The sequence below is a fragment of the Anoplophora glabripennis genome, unplaced genomic scaffold (assembly GCF_000390285.2).
Source record: "Anoplophora glabripennis isolate ALB-LARVAE unplaced genomic scaffold, Agla_2.0 scaffold45, whole genome shotgun sequence".
Taxonomy (NCBI): Eukaryota; Metazoa; Arthropoda; class Insecta; order Coleoptera; family Cerambycidae; genus Anoplophora; species Anoplophora glabripennis.
Genome location: NW_019416437.1, coordinates 1778369 through 1790359, shown reverse-complemented (window position 1 = coordinate 1790359; position 11991 = coordinate 1778369). Strand labels below are relative to the sequence as shown.

The 11991-nt window shown below is 31.7% G+C and overlaps 2 protein-coding genes across 3 annotated transcripts in view; both read right to left on the bottom strand.

Annotated features, from left to right (window-relative positions):
• LOC108917096 (acyl-CoA Delta(11) desaturase-like) overlaps nucleotides 1–1166 on the bottom strand; it is a gene marked incomplete at its 5' end in the record, with an annotated part of 3803 nt that extends 2637 nt beyond the window's left edge. The window contains one exon of the mRNA XM_023454555.1: nucleotides 1032–1166. Coding sequence (XP_023310323.1) covers nucleotides 1032–1166 — 135 coding nt within the window. The remainder of the gene's footprint in view (nucleotides 1–1031) is intronic.
• Nucleotides 1–11412, bottom strand: part of LOC108917102 (acyl-CoA Delta(11) desaturase-like) — a 50483-nt gene extending 39071 nt beyond the window's left edge. The window contains exon 1 of one of the 2 annotated variants that reach the window (XM_018723543.1): nucleotides 11313–11412. The gene's annotated coding sequence lies outside the window, so the exon portion shown is untranslated. Of the gene's footprint in view, nucleotides 1–8338; nucleotides 8384–11312 lie in introns of those variants that run through there. The other variant, XM_018723544.1, reaches the window with a different exon arrangement.
• Between the last annotated feature and the right edge of the window lie 579 nt (nucleotides 11413–11991).

The window sequence follows — 11991 nt, the reverse complement described above, 5'->3', positions numbered from 1 at the left end:
TACAATCTTGTTGCGGCAGCACAATTTTTGTGACATTCAAAAAATACTTGGAGCATATCAACATACTCATTGTTAGTAAAATTTGCCATAATTAAACAACTATTATTTGAAACCGTTGATGACACTGACACATCAACACAAAAATAGCAAATTGTTTACTCAGCAAATTTGTTTCCGATTTACCAGGAGCAACTATGATGTTGGCGAAGTATTCCCATACTTATCAATTTAAGCAGGAAATCCTCAAACAAATCGTGTTAGATTGTGTTCAAAGGAAAGTGGGAACTACTTTCAAAATATTCTTTATAAAATTTTTACTTTAAAATAACGTTATGTTGTAGTATTACATTCGAGATTACAGTAGGTAGTATTAAATTAGATATTATTACTTAAATTAGACACTTAAAATAATTTTATTTGTTACATAAAGAATACTCCTAAATAAATTTATTAAAATTACTTTACGAGAAAGGCGTTTTTTTGCTATTACAGAATGGTGTGTTGATGTGTTTGTTACTGCAACCATTGACGCTGTAAAATTTCCGAAGTTTGTTTTTCGTAAATTATCTAAAAAAACTATCGCGTTTATCGAAAAAATACAAGAGAGAAAAAATGTTTGTTTTTAGTTGTTACGTCCGAAAATGTAAATAAGATATGTATTTTCATACAGGGTGAAAAATTCTTTGGAGTAATATGTTGCATGTAGTCGACAGCAGCGTCTCTGGTGGATATATTTAAACAATTTTAATAGGAAGTATGTGTCCGCACTGGACAAATGTCTGTACCAAATATAAATGATTTACGCCACATCGTTCAAGATAAATTGAAGAAAATATTGGTTGGCTCTACAACATTCAAGACCCTGTAATGCCTCAGGAGTGCAACTTTTGTCTAAGGTATGTTTAGTTCATTCGCCTTATTTTTTCATCTAGATGCACTGGTAGCGTTTGTGCTACTCTATTCAAAATCACCCTGTATTTGGATTTGTATTTGAATTTAAAGATAAATTACGCATCAGTGATTTAACGAACCTGAAAAGCCACTGTGTCAAACACAGTCAAAATAACTCTTAGAGGAACATTTGCCGTGTAAGAACGATGGGTCCAGAGTCTGTGAGCTCCAGCGGTAACACCAAATGAACCACAAAAGGCCAGAATAGTACCTAAAAATTAAAAACAAATATATATAAAAAAATTATCACATCGGAGTGGGGTAAGTTCTTGGATAGGACTTCATTTTAAGAAGAAAAGTTTAACCAAAACAAGTAGGGAGTCGTGAATTTCTTCATATGGAAAATGTTGTTATTTTGTTTTTGGGAAACCAACAATTGTTGGAAAATCGTAAAATGTAACAGTAAATTCGTATTTTTTAATCTAAGGATGAATGCTCGATTAATAAAACATTTAAAATATTATATTCATTATTTTGTGATGCATAAAAAAGTTTTCTTTCTTTCTTCAGAAAGTACTAAACAGTCATTAGGATAATTTAATTTTGGTTGAGGCCAGTCTCCATTGGAAAAGCTGGTGCGGCTCACCATAAAGAATTGTTTAAAAGTTCTCTGTATATTACTACTTACTAATAAATGATTTTCACTAATGACAATGAAATTTCTTCCAAACAGGCGTAACTGAAGGGTTAGTCCATGCATATAATATCTTTTGAAAAGAGATATTATATAACTTTCAATAATAAAATCTATCAAATCTGATAATAGAATGACAGTGCACAACTGAAGCCTGGGTAAATTGGTATAGTCATTGTTTTTAGAGGAGTTAACCGAGATTCCGCACAAATAAAATTAATAGAATAAGTATTTATTATTATGAAAACGTCGAATATAAGTTACAGCGGCATAACTGTGTTCGTAAGTGTCGTAAAATCCATGAAGTTCAATACGAGATTTATTTGAATAATTAACGATAATGTGTCGAGGTATATTACAAATACAATACATTTTGAATCAGAGAGCTGTAAGCTGAACAACGATTTAGTTAAATTTAACCTGGTACGTCACTCCACCTTTATATTCATTGGCAGTATTGGAAATGACATAAGTAATCCAACTTTTGAAAAAAGGGNAGTAACATCTTTGTGTCCGAGTGGCAGGTAATTTGTTATTAACAAAAAAGTTGCAAAATAAAAATATTGCAAAAAAACGCTCTGCAAACAATTTTCTAAAGTAAACTGGGCAAAAATAAACACTTTTTGTCTCTTGGCATTTTTTCGTAAAACGCTTCCTTTTCGAGGTAGGGGCGATTTAAGGTCGAAAAATGGCTAAAAGTTGCCAACTTTAAAAATTCATATCTCAGCTCCTACCAAAGCTTTCGGAAAGTTCAAAAGCCCAAATTGATCCTCGAGACATACTTTAATGTAGTATTTTTTTTAAACCCGCCCCTTTTTTTAACCCGTTAAATTTGTAGTTGAATTTCGGCCGCTAGTGCTCACGCGCCACCCCTACGTATCGCTATACAGGGTGTTTCTAAAATAGGGTTCCAAACTTCTGCTGCGTTTATAACTCATTAAAATAAGCCAAAAAGTTTCTATTAACATGTGCCCTAAAACGCAGCCTTNTATACAGGGTGTTTCTAAAATAGGGTTCCAAACTTCTGCTGCGTTTATAACTCATTAAAATAAGCCAAAAAGTTTCTATTAACATGTGCCCTAAAACGCAGCCTTAGGAAGTTATATGCCCTTAAAAGGACTCAAACCAAAATGTTTTTTTTCTGTTATTAACAAAACGGTCGCAAATAAATAGAAAAAAATGTATACATAACTTTTTACGTTAAATAACATGTGCTACTCCGATTTTGGACATGCAAATCATATGCGTCCCATTTAGGTTGGTGGTTTTCGGCCCGTAATTTTTTTTATTTCAATTTTTTTACAATATTCTCTACAGATTTATAAAATCTTAACAATTTTACGTAAAAAATATTATCTTTGTCCAAATCGATATTTCCAATGGATTTCGAGTAAATTGAGTTTGAAAATTACTCTGCTTTTTAAGTTATTAGGCCAAAAATTACAAAAATCTGTTTACCNTCCACCCCTAAAAAGATGCTTAGAAAATCAAGGTCACCGACCACGAGGAGGGGCCAGGATGAAACATTTTGTAATCGATGCATTGAGTTATTGCGAACAAAAAACCTAAGTGACATTTTTGTGTCCAAGTGGCAGGTAATTTGTTATTAACAAAAAAGTTGCAAAATAAAAATATTGCAAAAAACACTGCAAAGATTGCTATTTAAGGTAAACTGGGAAAAAATAAACACTTTTTGCCCCTTGACATTTTTTCGTAAAACGCTTCCTTTTCGAGCTAGGGGAGATTTAAAGTCGAAAAATGGCTAAAAGTTGCCAACTTTAAAAATTCATATCTCAGCTCCTACCAAATCCTTCGGAACGTTCAAAAGCGCAGATTGCTCCTCGAGACTTATACTTTAATGTAGTATTTTTTTAAACCCGCCCCTTTTTTAACCCGTTAAATTTGCAGTTGAATTTCGGCCGCTAGTGCTCACGCGCCACCCCTACGTATCGCTATACAGGGTGTTTCTAAAATAGGGTTCCAAACTTCTGCTGCGTTTATAACTCATTAAAATAAGCCAAAAAGTTTCTAATTAACATGTGCCCTAAAACGCACCCTTAGGAAGTTATATGCCCTTAAAAGGGCTCAAACAAACCTGTTTTTTTTCTGTTATTGACAAAACGGTCGCAAATAAATAGAAAAAAAATTATGGGTCTTACATAACTTTTAACGTTAAATAACATGGGCTACTCCGTTTTTCGACATGCAAATCATATGCGTCCCATTTAGGTTGGTGAAGGGGGTTTTCGGCCCGTAATTTTTTTATTTCAATTGTTTTACAATTTTCTCTACAGATTTATAAAATGTTAACAATTTTGCGTAAAAAATATTATCTTTGTCCAAATCGATATTTCCAATGGTTTTCGAGTAAATTGAGTTAAGTTATTAATCCAAAAATTACAAAAATCTGTTTACCATGGCAACGTTTAACAATTTAAGTTATTGATAAACTGTCAATTGAGCTTTGCAGTGTTTAATTAGTAAAAGTGGTGAGTGGAAAATTTAAGTATACAACATTATTGCAACTCATAAAATGGAGTCATATTCAAACACGGAAATGGCAGATATGCACTTTATGTACGGCCGACTGTCCTTCTCGACAGGTATTTCAGAGGATCCATCAACGGTTAAAAGAAAATGGTTCGTTCCAACCAAGAGTAAATGATCATGGCAGAGACAGATTTGTGAGAACACCGGTGATGGAAGAAAATGTATTGAGAGCTGTGCAGGACAATCCAAGGGTTTACTTTTTTACTAATAAAACACTGCAAAGCTCAATTGACAGTTTATTAATAACTTAAATTGTTAAGCGTTGTGGCAACATCAGTCTTTTATTTGCCATGATAAACAGATTTTTGTAATTTTTGACCATTGGAAATATCGATTTGGACAAAGATAATATTTTTTACGTAAAATTGTTAAGATTTTACAAATCTGTAGAGAAAATTGTAAAAAATTGAAATAAAAAAAAATACGGGCCGAAAACCCCCTTCACCAACCTAAATGGGACGCATATGATTTGCATGTCGAAAAACGGAGTAGCCCATGGTATTTAACGTAAAATGTTATGTAAGACCCATACATTTTTTTCAATTTATTTGCGACCGTTTTGTCAATAACAGAAAAAAAACAGTTTCGTTTGAGCCCTTTTAAGGGCATATAACTTTCTAAGGGTGCGTTTTAGGGCACATGTTAATATGAACTTTTTGGCTTATTTTAATGAGTTATAAACGCAGCAGAAGTTTGGAACCCTATTTTAGAAATTATTAACAATGGGAAAGTCGAAAGCTGAAGATACCACACGTGAAATGGTGACCATTGGCGCAAACATGCCTTATCCGAAAGTTGGTAGTTTCGGAAATACAGGGTGTTGAAAATTAAAATTTTAAATCGTTTTTTTGCGATTATTCTGAAAATATGCAGGTTAAGAACTTGAAAATTTGTGAAACTATATTTTTTTAGGCGGCGAATAAGATGCGTGTTGTAATTTTAGCATTGTTCATAGAAGGCGCCACTTATGATCAATTTTACCGAAAATTTAGTTAATAACTTTTTACCCTGTATATTTAACATGAAACTTGATTCAAAACCTGAGAGAGCAATCATATTTCCATTAATTATGTACTCTTGTTTCATTTCGGTATCTCGATCCGTTTTCGAGANTAAATATAAGAAAATGAACAAATAATTATATTGTATAAAAAGCGGTGCTGCAATTCCTTCAGGTCTTGTGACTGATATGCTGTTAGTAGTAAAGTTTAGTGCAGGCTGTGGTATGTAGAAAGATTAGCAGTTTTGTTGGAGTTTGTCTGATGACCTGTGGTAATAGAAAGTCTGTCCCCAGCTATTTATGCCTTTTCACAGTGTCAAAGAATGTGTATGTAATCTTCTTCTTTGTGTTTGTATAATCTGTACTTTACACCAATGCTCAGTCAAATAAAAAGTGAAAACCAACAAAGCCGATTTCTATTGTTGTATAAACAAAAAAAAAATACATATATTTATTATTCTTCATGAATTTCTTCTAGCTATTAGTTCTATTTGGAGAACACACTAAAACACCGATATAACCAAAATTTTGGGTCGATGTAGAAGTTGCAAGAAAACGGATATTCTGATTGCTATGAAATATAGGGTTGTTGTATCTAAATTAAAGAATTGAAGACATTGTTACATTTTTATTTAAATAAAGGTTATTGCTGAAGCCTACATCAAAGTATTCCATCACTTGAAATCCTATTCCGATTCTATTTTTTCTTTTGTGAAAAATATATTTCGTGAAAATACTACCATTTTGTATAGTAGTATATAAACCTAAAATTTGTTTCACTTCTCACTTTTACGTAAGCAGATGGCATAACTATACACAATTTGGAAAATATGCAACAGTTTCAATCAAAATGATGAATGAAAGAGAAATTTCAGTAATCTTAATTCTCGAACCTAATAAATAACAGTATTTTTTTAAGGTTTTCTTTATTATAATTATTGAATGAAATGAACATTATTACAATATTGTTCTTTACGAAAATGAAGACTTAGTCATAATAAAAGAGGAAAATAGAGAAAAAAAGGATAAGCTGCGTATATGTTTAAAAAACTAATTTGGATCAAATATGAAAACAGTAAGCACTAATCCTTGTGAGTTTTGATTATCATAATTTGATAAAATATAGGTATCTACTTCTTATTTTGCTTAAGAAATTTTTATCATAAAGCTATAAAATAGCACATAATTGAGAAACTTTTTACTGCACTTTGCATTAATTATTCGATCGACTTGCATGTAAGAAAGATCAATTTTAATTATTTGAGCATCGAAATTCTTCTTATGGAGGGGCCCTCCCGCCACTCTTTTTTTTACCCACTGTGCGATTGGTTTGGTCACAAAATGAATTAGCTGGCTGTCGATAAGTAGTTACGGATTATTACGAAACAAGTTTTGCTTTAAACCTGTGCGAGTGTCATACATAAGTGGTAACAACCAATACAAATCATAGAAGAACCGCTATGTTCAAATAATTGAAGTTGGTCTTCCCTACAGATATAAGTTGATTGAATCTTACAGTCAAGTAATTATTTTAAAAATTATATTTATATATAATTTTTGAAATAATTAAGTACATTTANGCAGCATACCCGAATAGAAGACTTCCTTCTCGACAGGTATTACAGAGGATCCATCAACGTTTAAGAGAAAATGGTTCGTTCCAACCAAGAGTAAATGATCGTGGCAGAGACAGATTTGTAAGAACACCGGTGATGGAAGAAAATGTATTGAGATCTGTGTAGGACAATCCAAGGGTTTATCCCCTAAGTATCGCTATATACCTATAGATATAGCGCTGTCGTGCATATAATCGAATAAACGCTATTCATTAATTACTTGTTACAATTTTTACTATTTAGTATTTCTAACACTCATACATATGTTCAAATTCATCAAATATTGTATATCATATAATTATTTATAAGATTAATAATATGTTTAGCCATTTTTCGACCTTAAATCGCCCCTAGCTCGAAAAGGAAGCGTTTTACGAAAAAATGTCAAGAGATAAAAAGTGTTTGTTTTTTCCCAGTTTACCTTAGAAAATTGCAGAGCGTTTTTTGCAATATTTTTATTTTGCAACTTTTTTGTTAATAACAAATTACCTACCACTCGGACACACAAATGTTACTTAGGTTTTTTGTTCGCAATAACTCAATACATCGATTACAAAAGATTTCATCCTGGCCCCTCTTCGTGGTCGGTGACCTTGATTTTCTAAGCATCTATTTAAGGGTGGACCGCTCGTCTATTATAAAATTCTAAATAAAACATTCCATATTTCTACTTTTTTTTCTTATTCTTCTTCAGCAATTAATCGGTGCTAGACAAGATCTTGATCTTTGGGTTTAAATATAAGAAAATGAACAAACAATTATATTGTATAAAAAGCGGTGTTGCAATTCCTTCAGGTCTTGTGACCCATTGTATATGCTGTTAGTAGTAAAGTTTAGTGCAGGCTGTGGTACGTAGAAAGACTAGCAGTTTTGTTGGAGTTTGTCTGATGACCTGTGGTAATAGAAATTATGTCCCCAGGTATTTGTGTCACCGTGTCAAAGAATGTGTATGTAATCTTCGTCCCTCCCGCCACTTTTTCTTACCCACTGCGCGATTGGTTTGGTCACAAAATGAATTAGCTGGCTATCGATAAGTAGTTACGGATTATTACGAAACAAGTTTTTCTTTAAACCTGTGCGAGTGTCATACATAAGTGGTACCAACCAATACAAATCATAGAAGAACTACGATGCTCAAATAATTGAAATTGATCTTCCTGGCAGATAAGTTGATTTAATCTTACTGAAGTAGGTAACTATTTAATAAATGATATGTAAATGTACAAATCAAAAAAATTTATAAATTGTTTCACATAGCAATATAATAAATCAAAAACAATTAATTTTAGTTTAAAAATTAATGCAGTCAATGCTAAGATATGTTTAAATAAACTAATCTCGTACAATGAAAGCAACAACACTAGAAACTTAAATTCAATCTTTTTCTTATATTATACACTTTTATTAGGAGTAGTTAAAGTTTACAGTACCTACACATTTTTTAAGATGTGTAAATCTACATAATAACTACAAGTTAAGGACATTACAACAAAGTTAATTAGGTGATTTAAAAAGAGTACCTACTTATGTAATGTGCATAAAAAAAACATGCAAATCCGAAAAGCAATATTATAACCAGAAACTTACCCTTTTGATATGTATTCACTGAAGGGAAGATAATCGAAGCGGAAATCAATGAATCCTTAAATCCTTAAAACAAATAATGAACCGACCTAACGCTAGAACTATACCGCAAATTATAATCGAAGGATATAAATATTAGGAAAATTACTTTTATATACCTACCTCGTACGGAAAAGACGTACACCCTGCGCATGAAAAGTGAGCAATTGCAATAAAATTACGTTTCAGCGGGCAGCACGAAGCAAAATACACAGGTTCACTTGATGAGTCCTAAAATCACTGATTGTTTAATTGGTTATTTCAAAAAATTACCTTCCTTCACTAGAGGGTAGATTTTTCATCCAAAAATAAGACAGAAAGTTCCTATTAATAGGAGTCTGCGAATCGTGTTAAAGTAAAGTTAAATAAGAAACAATTTTGAAACTAAATTTTAAGTAGGTATGTTTCGAATATTAATATTTGCATATGCAAGTGTGCAAATTACTTCAATTATTAAAATTGCAATTTGCATATACAGATTCTGTTATGCAAAATAATATGTAAATATAAAATAAAAATTCCTAAGAAAACACGTTTCGTTATCCGTATTTTGAGAAACAATTGAACGTTTATTTCAATGTAATATGTCACATGAATACTTGAGTAGGTATGTAAGAAAATAATATACGCGGTGTTATTTTTTTGTGGTTCTCATCCCTTTGAATGTGTCATAACTTTTTCTCCGGACTCCCAAAAATCTTGAATATATGGTAACCTTTTAAACATTTCATACTTCTGAAATTTTGATATTTACCTTTGAGTAAAACAGGAGAAATTCCGGGCTTAAATTATAGGATTTAGAGGAACGAATATTGGCGTCAAAGGTCAAAATACGACAAAGGTTTATATGGATGGATATGCTTCCTAAAATGCGTTCCAAAAATACTACAGCCTGTAACTTCTTTATTTTTTGGCCGATTTCAAAAATTTTTATTTGGGAAAGTAGGGTAAAAAAACCTCTATCTAACTGTGATACTGCTGTTTTTATTAATGCAATCCACGCCCAACTAGGACGCCATTTCTTGACATCAAAACAACTGACTGGTATTAGCGATTTTTTTTTGCAAAAAACAGATTACGTATTCTCGTTCAGCATCCCTTAAAACGTCTTACCACCAAGTTTCATCAAAATCGATACAACTTCAGGCGAGCACTCCATGATGTCGCGAAATGTAATACAAGCCTGTAACTTCTTTATTTTTTGGTCGATTTAGAAATTTCTTTTATGAAATGTAGGGTAAAAAACTTTATCTGACTGTGAAACTGCTGCTGTTTTTATTAATGCAATACAGGGCCAACTAGTGCTCGTCTGATGGTGTATCGAATTTGATGAAACTTGGTGATAAGACATTTTAAAGGATGCTGAATGAGTAATCTGTTTTTTGGAAAAAAATCGCTAATACCAATTAGCTGTTTTGACGTCAAAAAACACGTCCTAGTTGCCGTGAATTGCATTAATAAAAACAGCAGCATTACAGTTAGATAGAGTTTTTTTATCCTACATTCTAAAAAAAGAAAATTTGAAATCGGTCAAAAAGCAAAGAAGCTTCAGGCTTGTATCACATTTAAGCGCGACACCCTGTATATGGTATTGTTGCATAATGTACTCCAAGTAATTAACATATTGTTTACGTTATTCTGAGTACCTAAACTCTATTTTAGTAATGGGTTTTCATTAATTCGAATTATTGTCTTTATTTTGGCTAAATGTCAATAGTTCTGCATGTACGTACAATGTTTGTAAATTGTCGAGGTTCATCTGTTCATTATCATTTAGTGAAATACTTAACCTTTATTAGCATTTTTTGTACCATGAGTGTGTAAAGTATCACATAAAGGGTATTTGTTTAACAAAAGTTCGTATAGATGAGTAAGGAATAAAATGTACCTACTAAGTATACAATCTGTTTTGAATATTGTGTTTGACATGCAACAATATTGTATCGTTATTGGGCTTGCGTGGACTAGAATTTTTTGTGAATAATAATTAATTATGTTAATTGAAAATAGCATACCCCAAAGCTACCCCGCCCGCATAGAGGTTTTCGATAATATTAATAACATGATTAGCATTTTTTTGTACCATGAGTGTGTAAAGTATCACATAGAGGGAATTTGTTTAACAAAAGTTCGTATAGATGAGTAAGGAATAAAATGTACTAAGTATACAATCTGTTTTGAATATTGGTATGTAATAGTCTAGCCGATTTAAGGAGAAATTCTCCTAAAATAAATATTCGTTGTGCATCGTTGACGAACCCCAATGTATTATTAAACACTTTATGTGAATTTCCTAAAGCATAATAAATATTTATCTAATATTTTTTACTTATTTTTATAGCAAAAAATGTCGAATTCAATTTGCTGACAACATAGTCGACATGTACTGACCAGTATTAATTATTATCCACATAGGTATAGGCCTAGAAATTTGGTATTGCTGACATTTTCTCAGAATATATTATTTAAAACTAAATCCATTATCTCTTTTGAATTTCGTAAATGTAATATTACATGTTTTGTTTCAGTTCCATTTACCATGATATATGAGTATTCTTTTTCACACCATTTATAAATTTGTTGAAAGACTTCAATTCAACGACAGTGTTAGCTTTTATTATTTGTAAGTGTCGATAGCAAACATTAACAGTTCTGTGTGATTTATAAAAAGTAACAACAATAATGGGGAAATAATTTCCATCAGAAACTCCAAAATTNTTAGTCTTATTTCTTAGAATTTCGCGATGACTATCGCTCCTAAAAATTTTGAGCTAAGAAATCTGGAAACTAGACATTCGGCGCTTTAAAATGCTTTTTTTAAAACCTTGATACGATAATTTTTAATTGAGATACAGCATTCTGAAAAATCACTAATAATTCGAAACATTTTTTTGCTCCCTTAATTTTTTGCAGAAGTATATTATAACCAGAAACTTACCCTTTTGATATGTATTCACTGAAGGGAAGATAATCGAAACGGAAATCAATGAATCCTCCTTAAAACAAATAATGAACCGACCTAACGCTGGAACTATACCGCAAATTATAATCGAAGGATATAAATGTTAGGAACATTACTTTTATATACCTACCTCGTACGGAAAAGACGTACACTCTGCGCATGAAAAGTGAGCAATTGCAATAAAATTACGTTTCAGCGGGCAGCACGAAGCAAAATACACAGGTTCACTTGATGAGTCCTAAAATCACTGATTGTTTAATTGGTTATTTCAAAAAATTACCTTCCTTCACTCGAGGGTAGATTTTTCATCCAAAAATAAGACAGAAAGTTCCTATTAATATGAGTCTGCGAATAGTGTTAAAGTAAAGTTAAATAAGAAACAATTTCGGAACTAAATTTTAAGTAGGTATGTTTCGAATATTAATATTTGCATATGCAAGTGTGCAAATTACTTCAATTATTAAAATTGCAATTTGCATATACAGATTTTGTTATGCAAAATAAAATGTAACTATAAAATAAAAATTCCTAAGAAAACACGTTTCGTTATCCGTATTTTGAGAAGCAATTGAACGTTTATTTGAATGTAATATGTCACTTGAGTACTTGAGTAGGTACGAATATTGGCGTCAAAATGCGAGAAATGTTTATATGG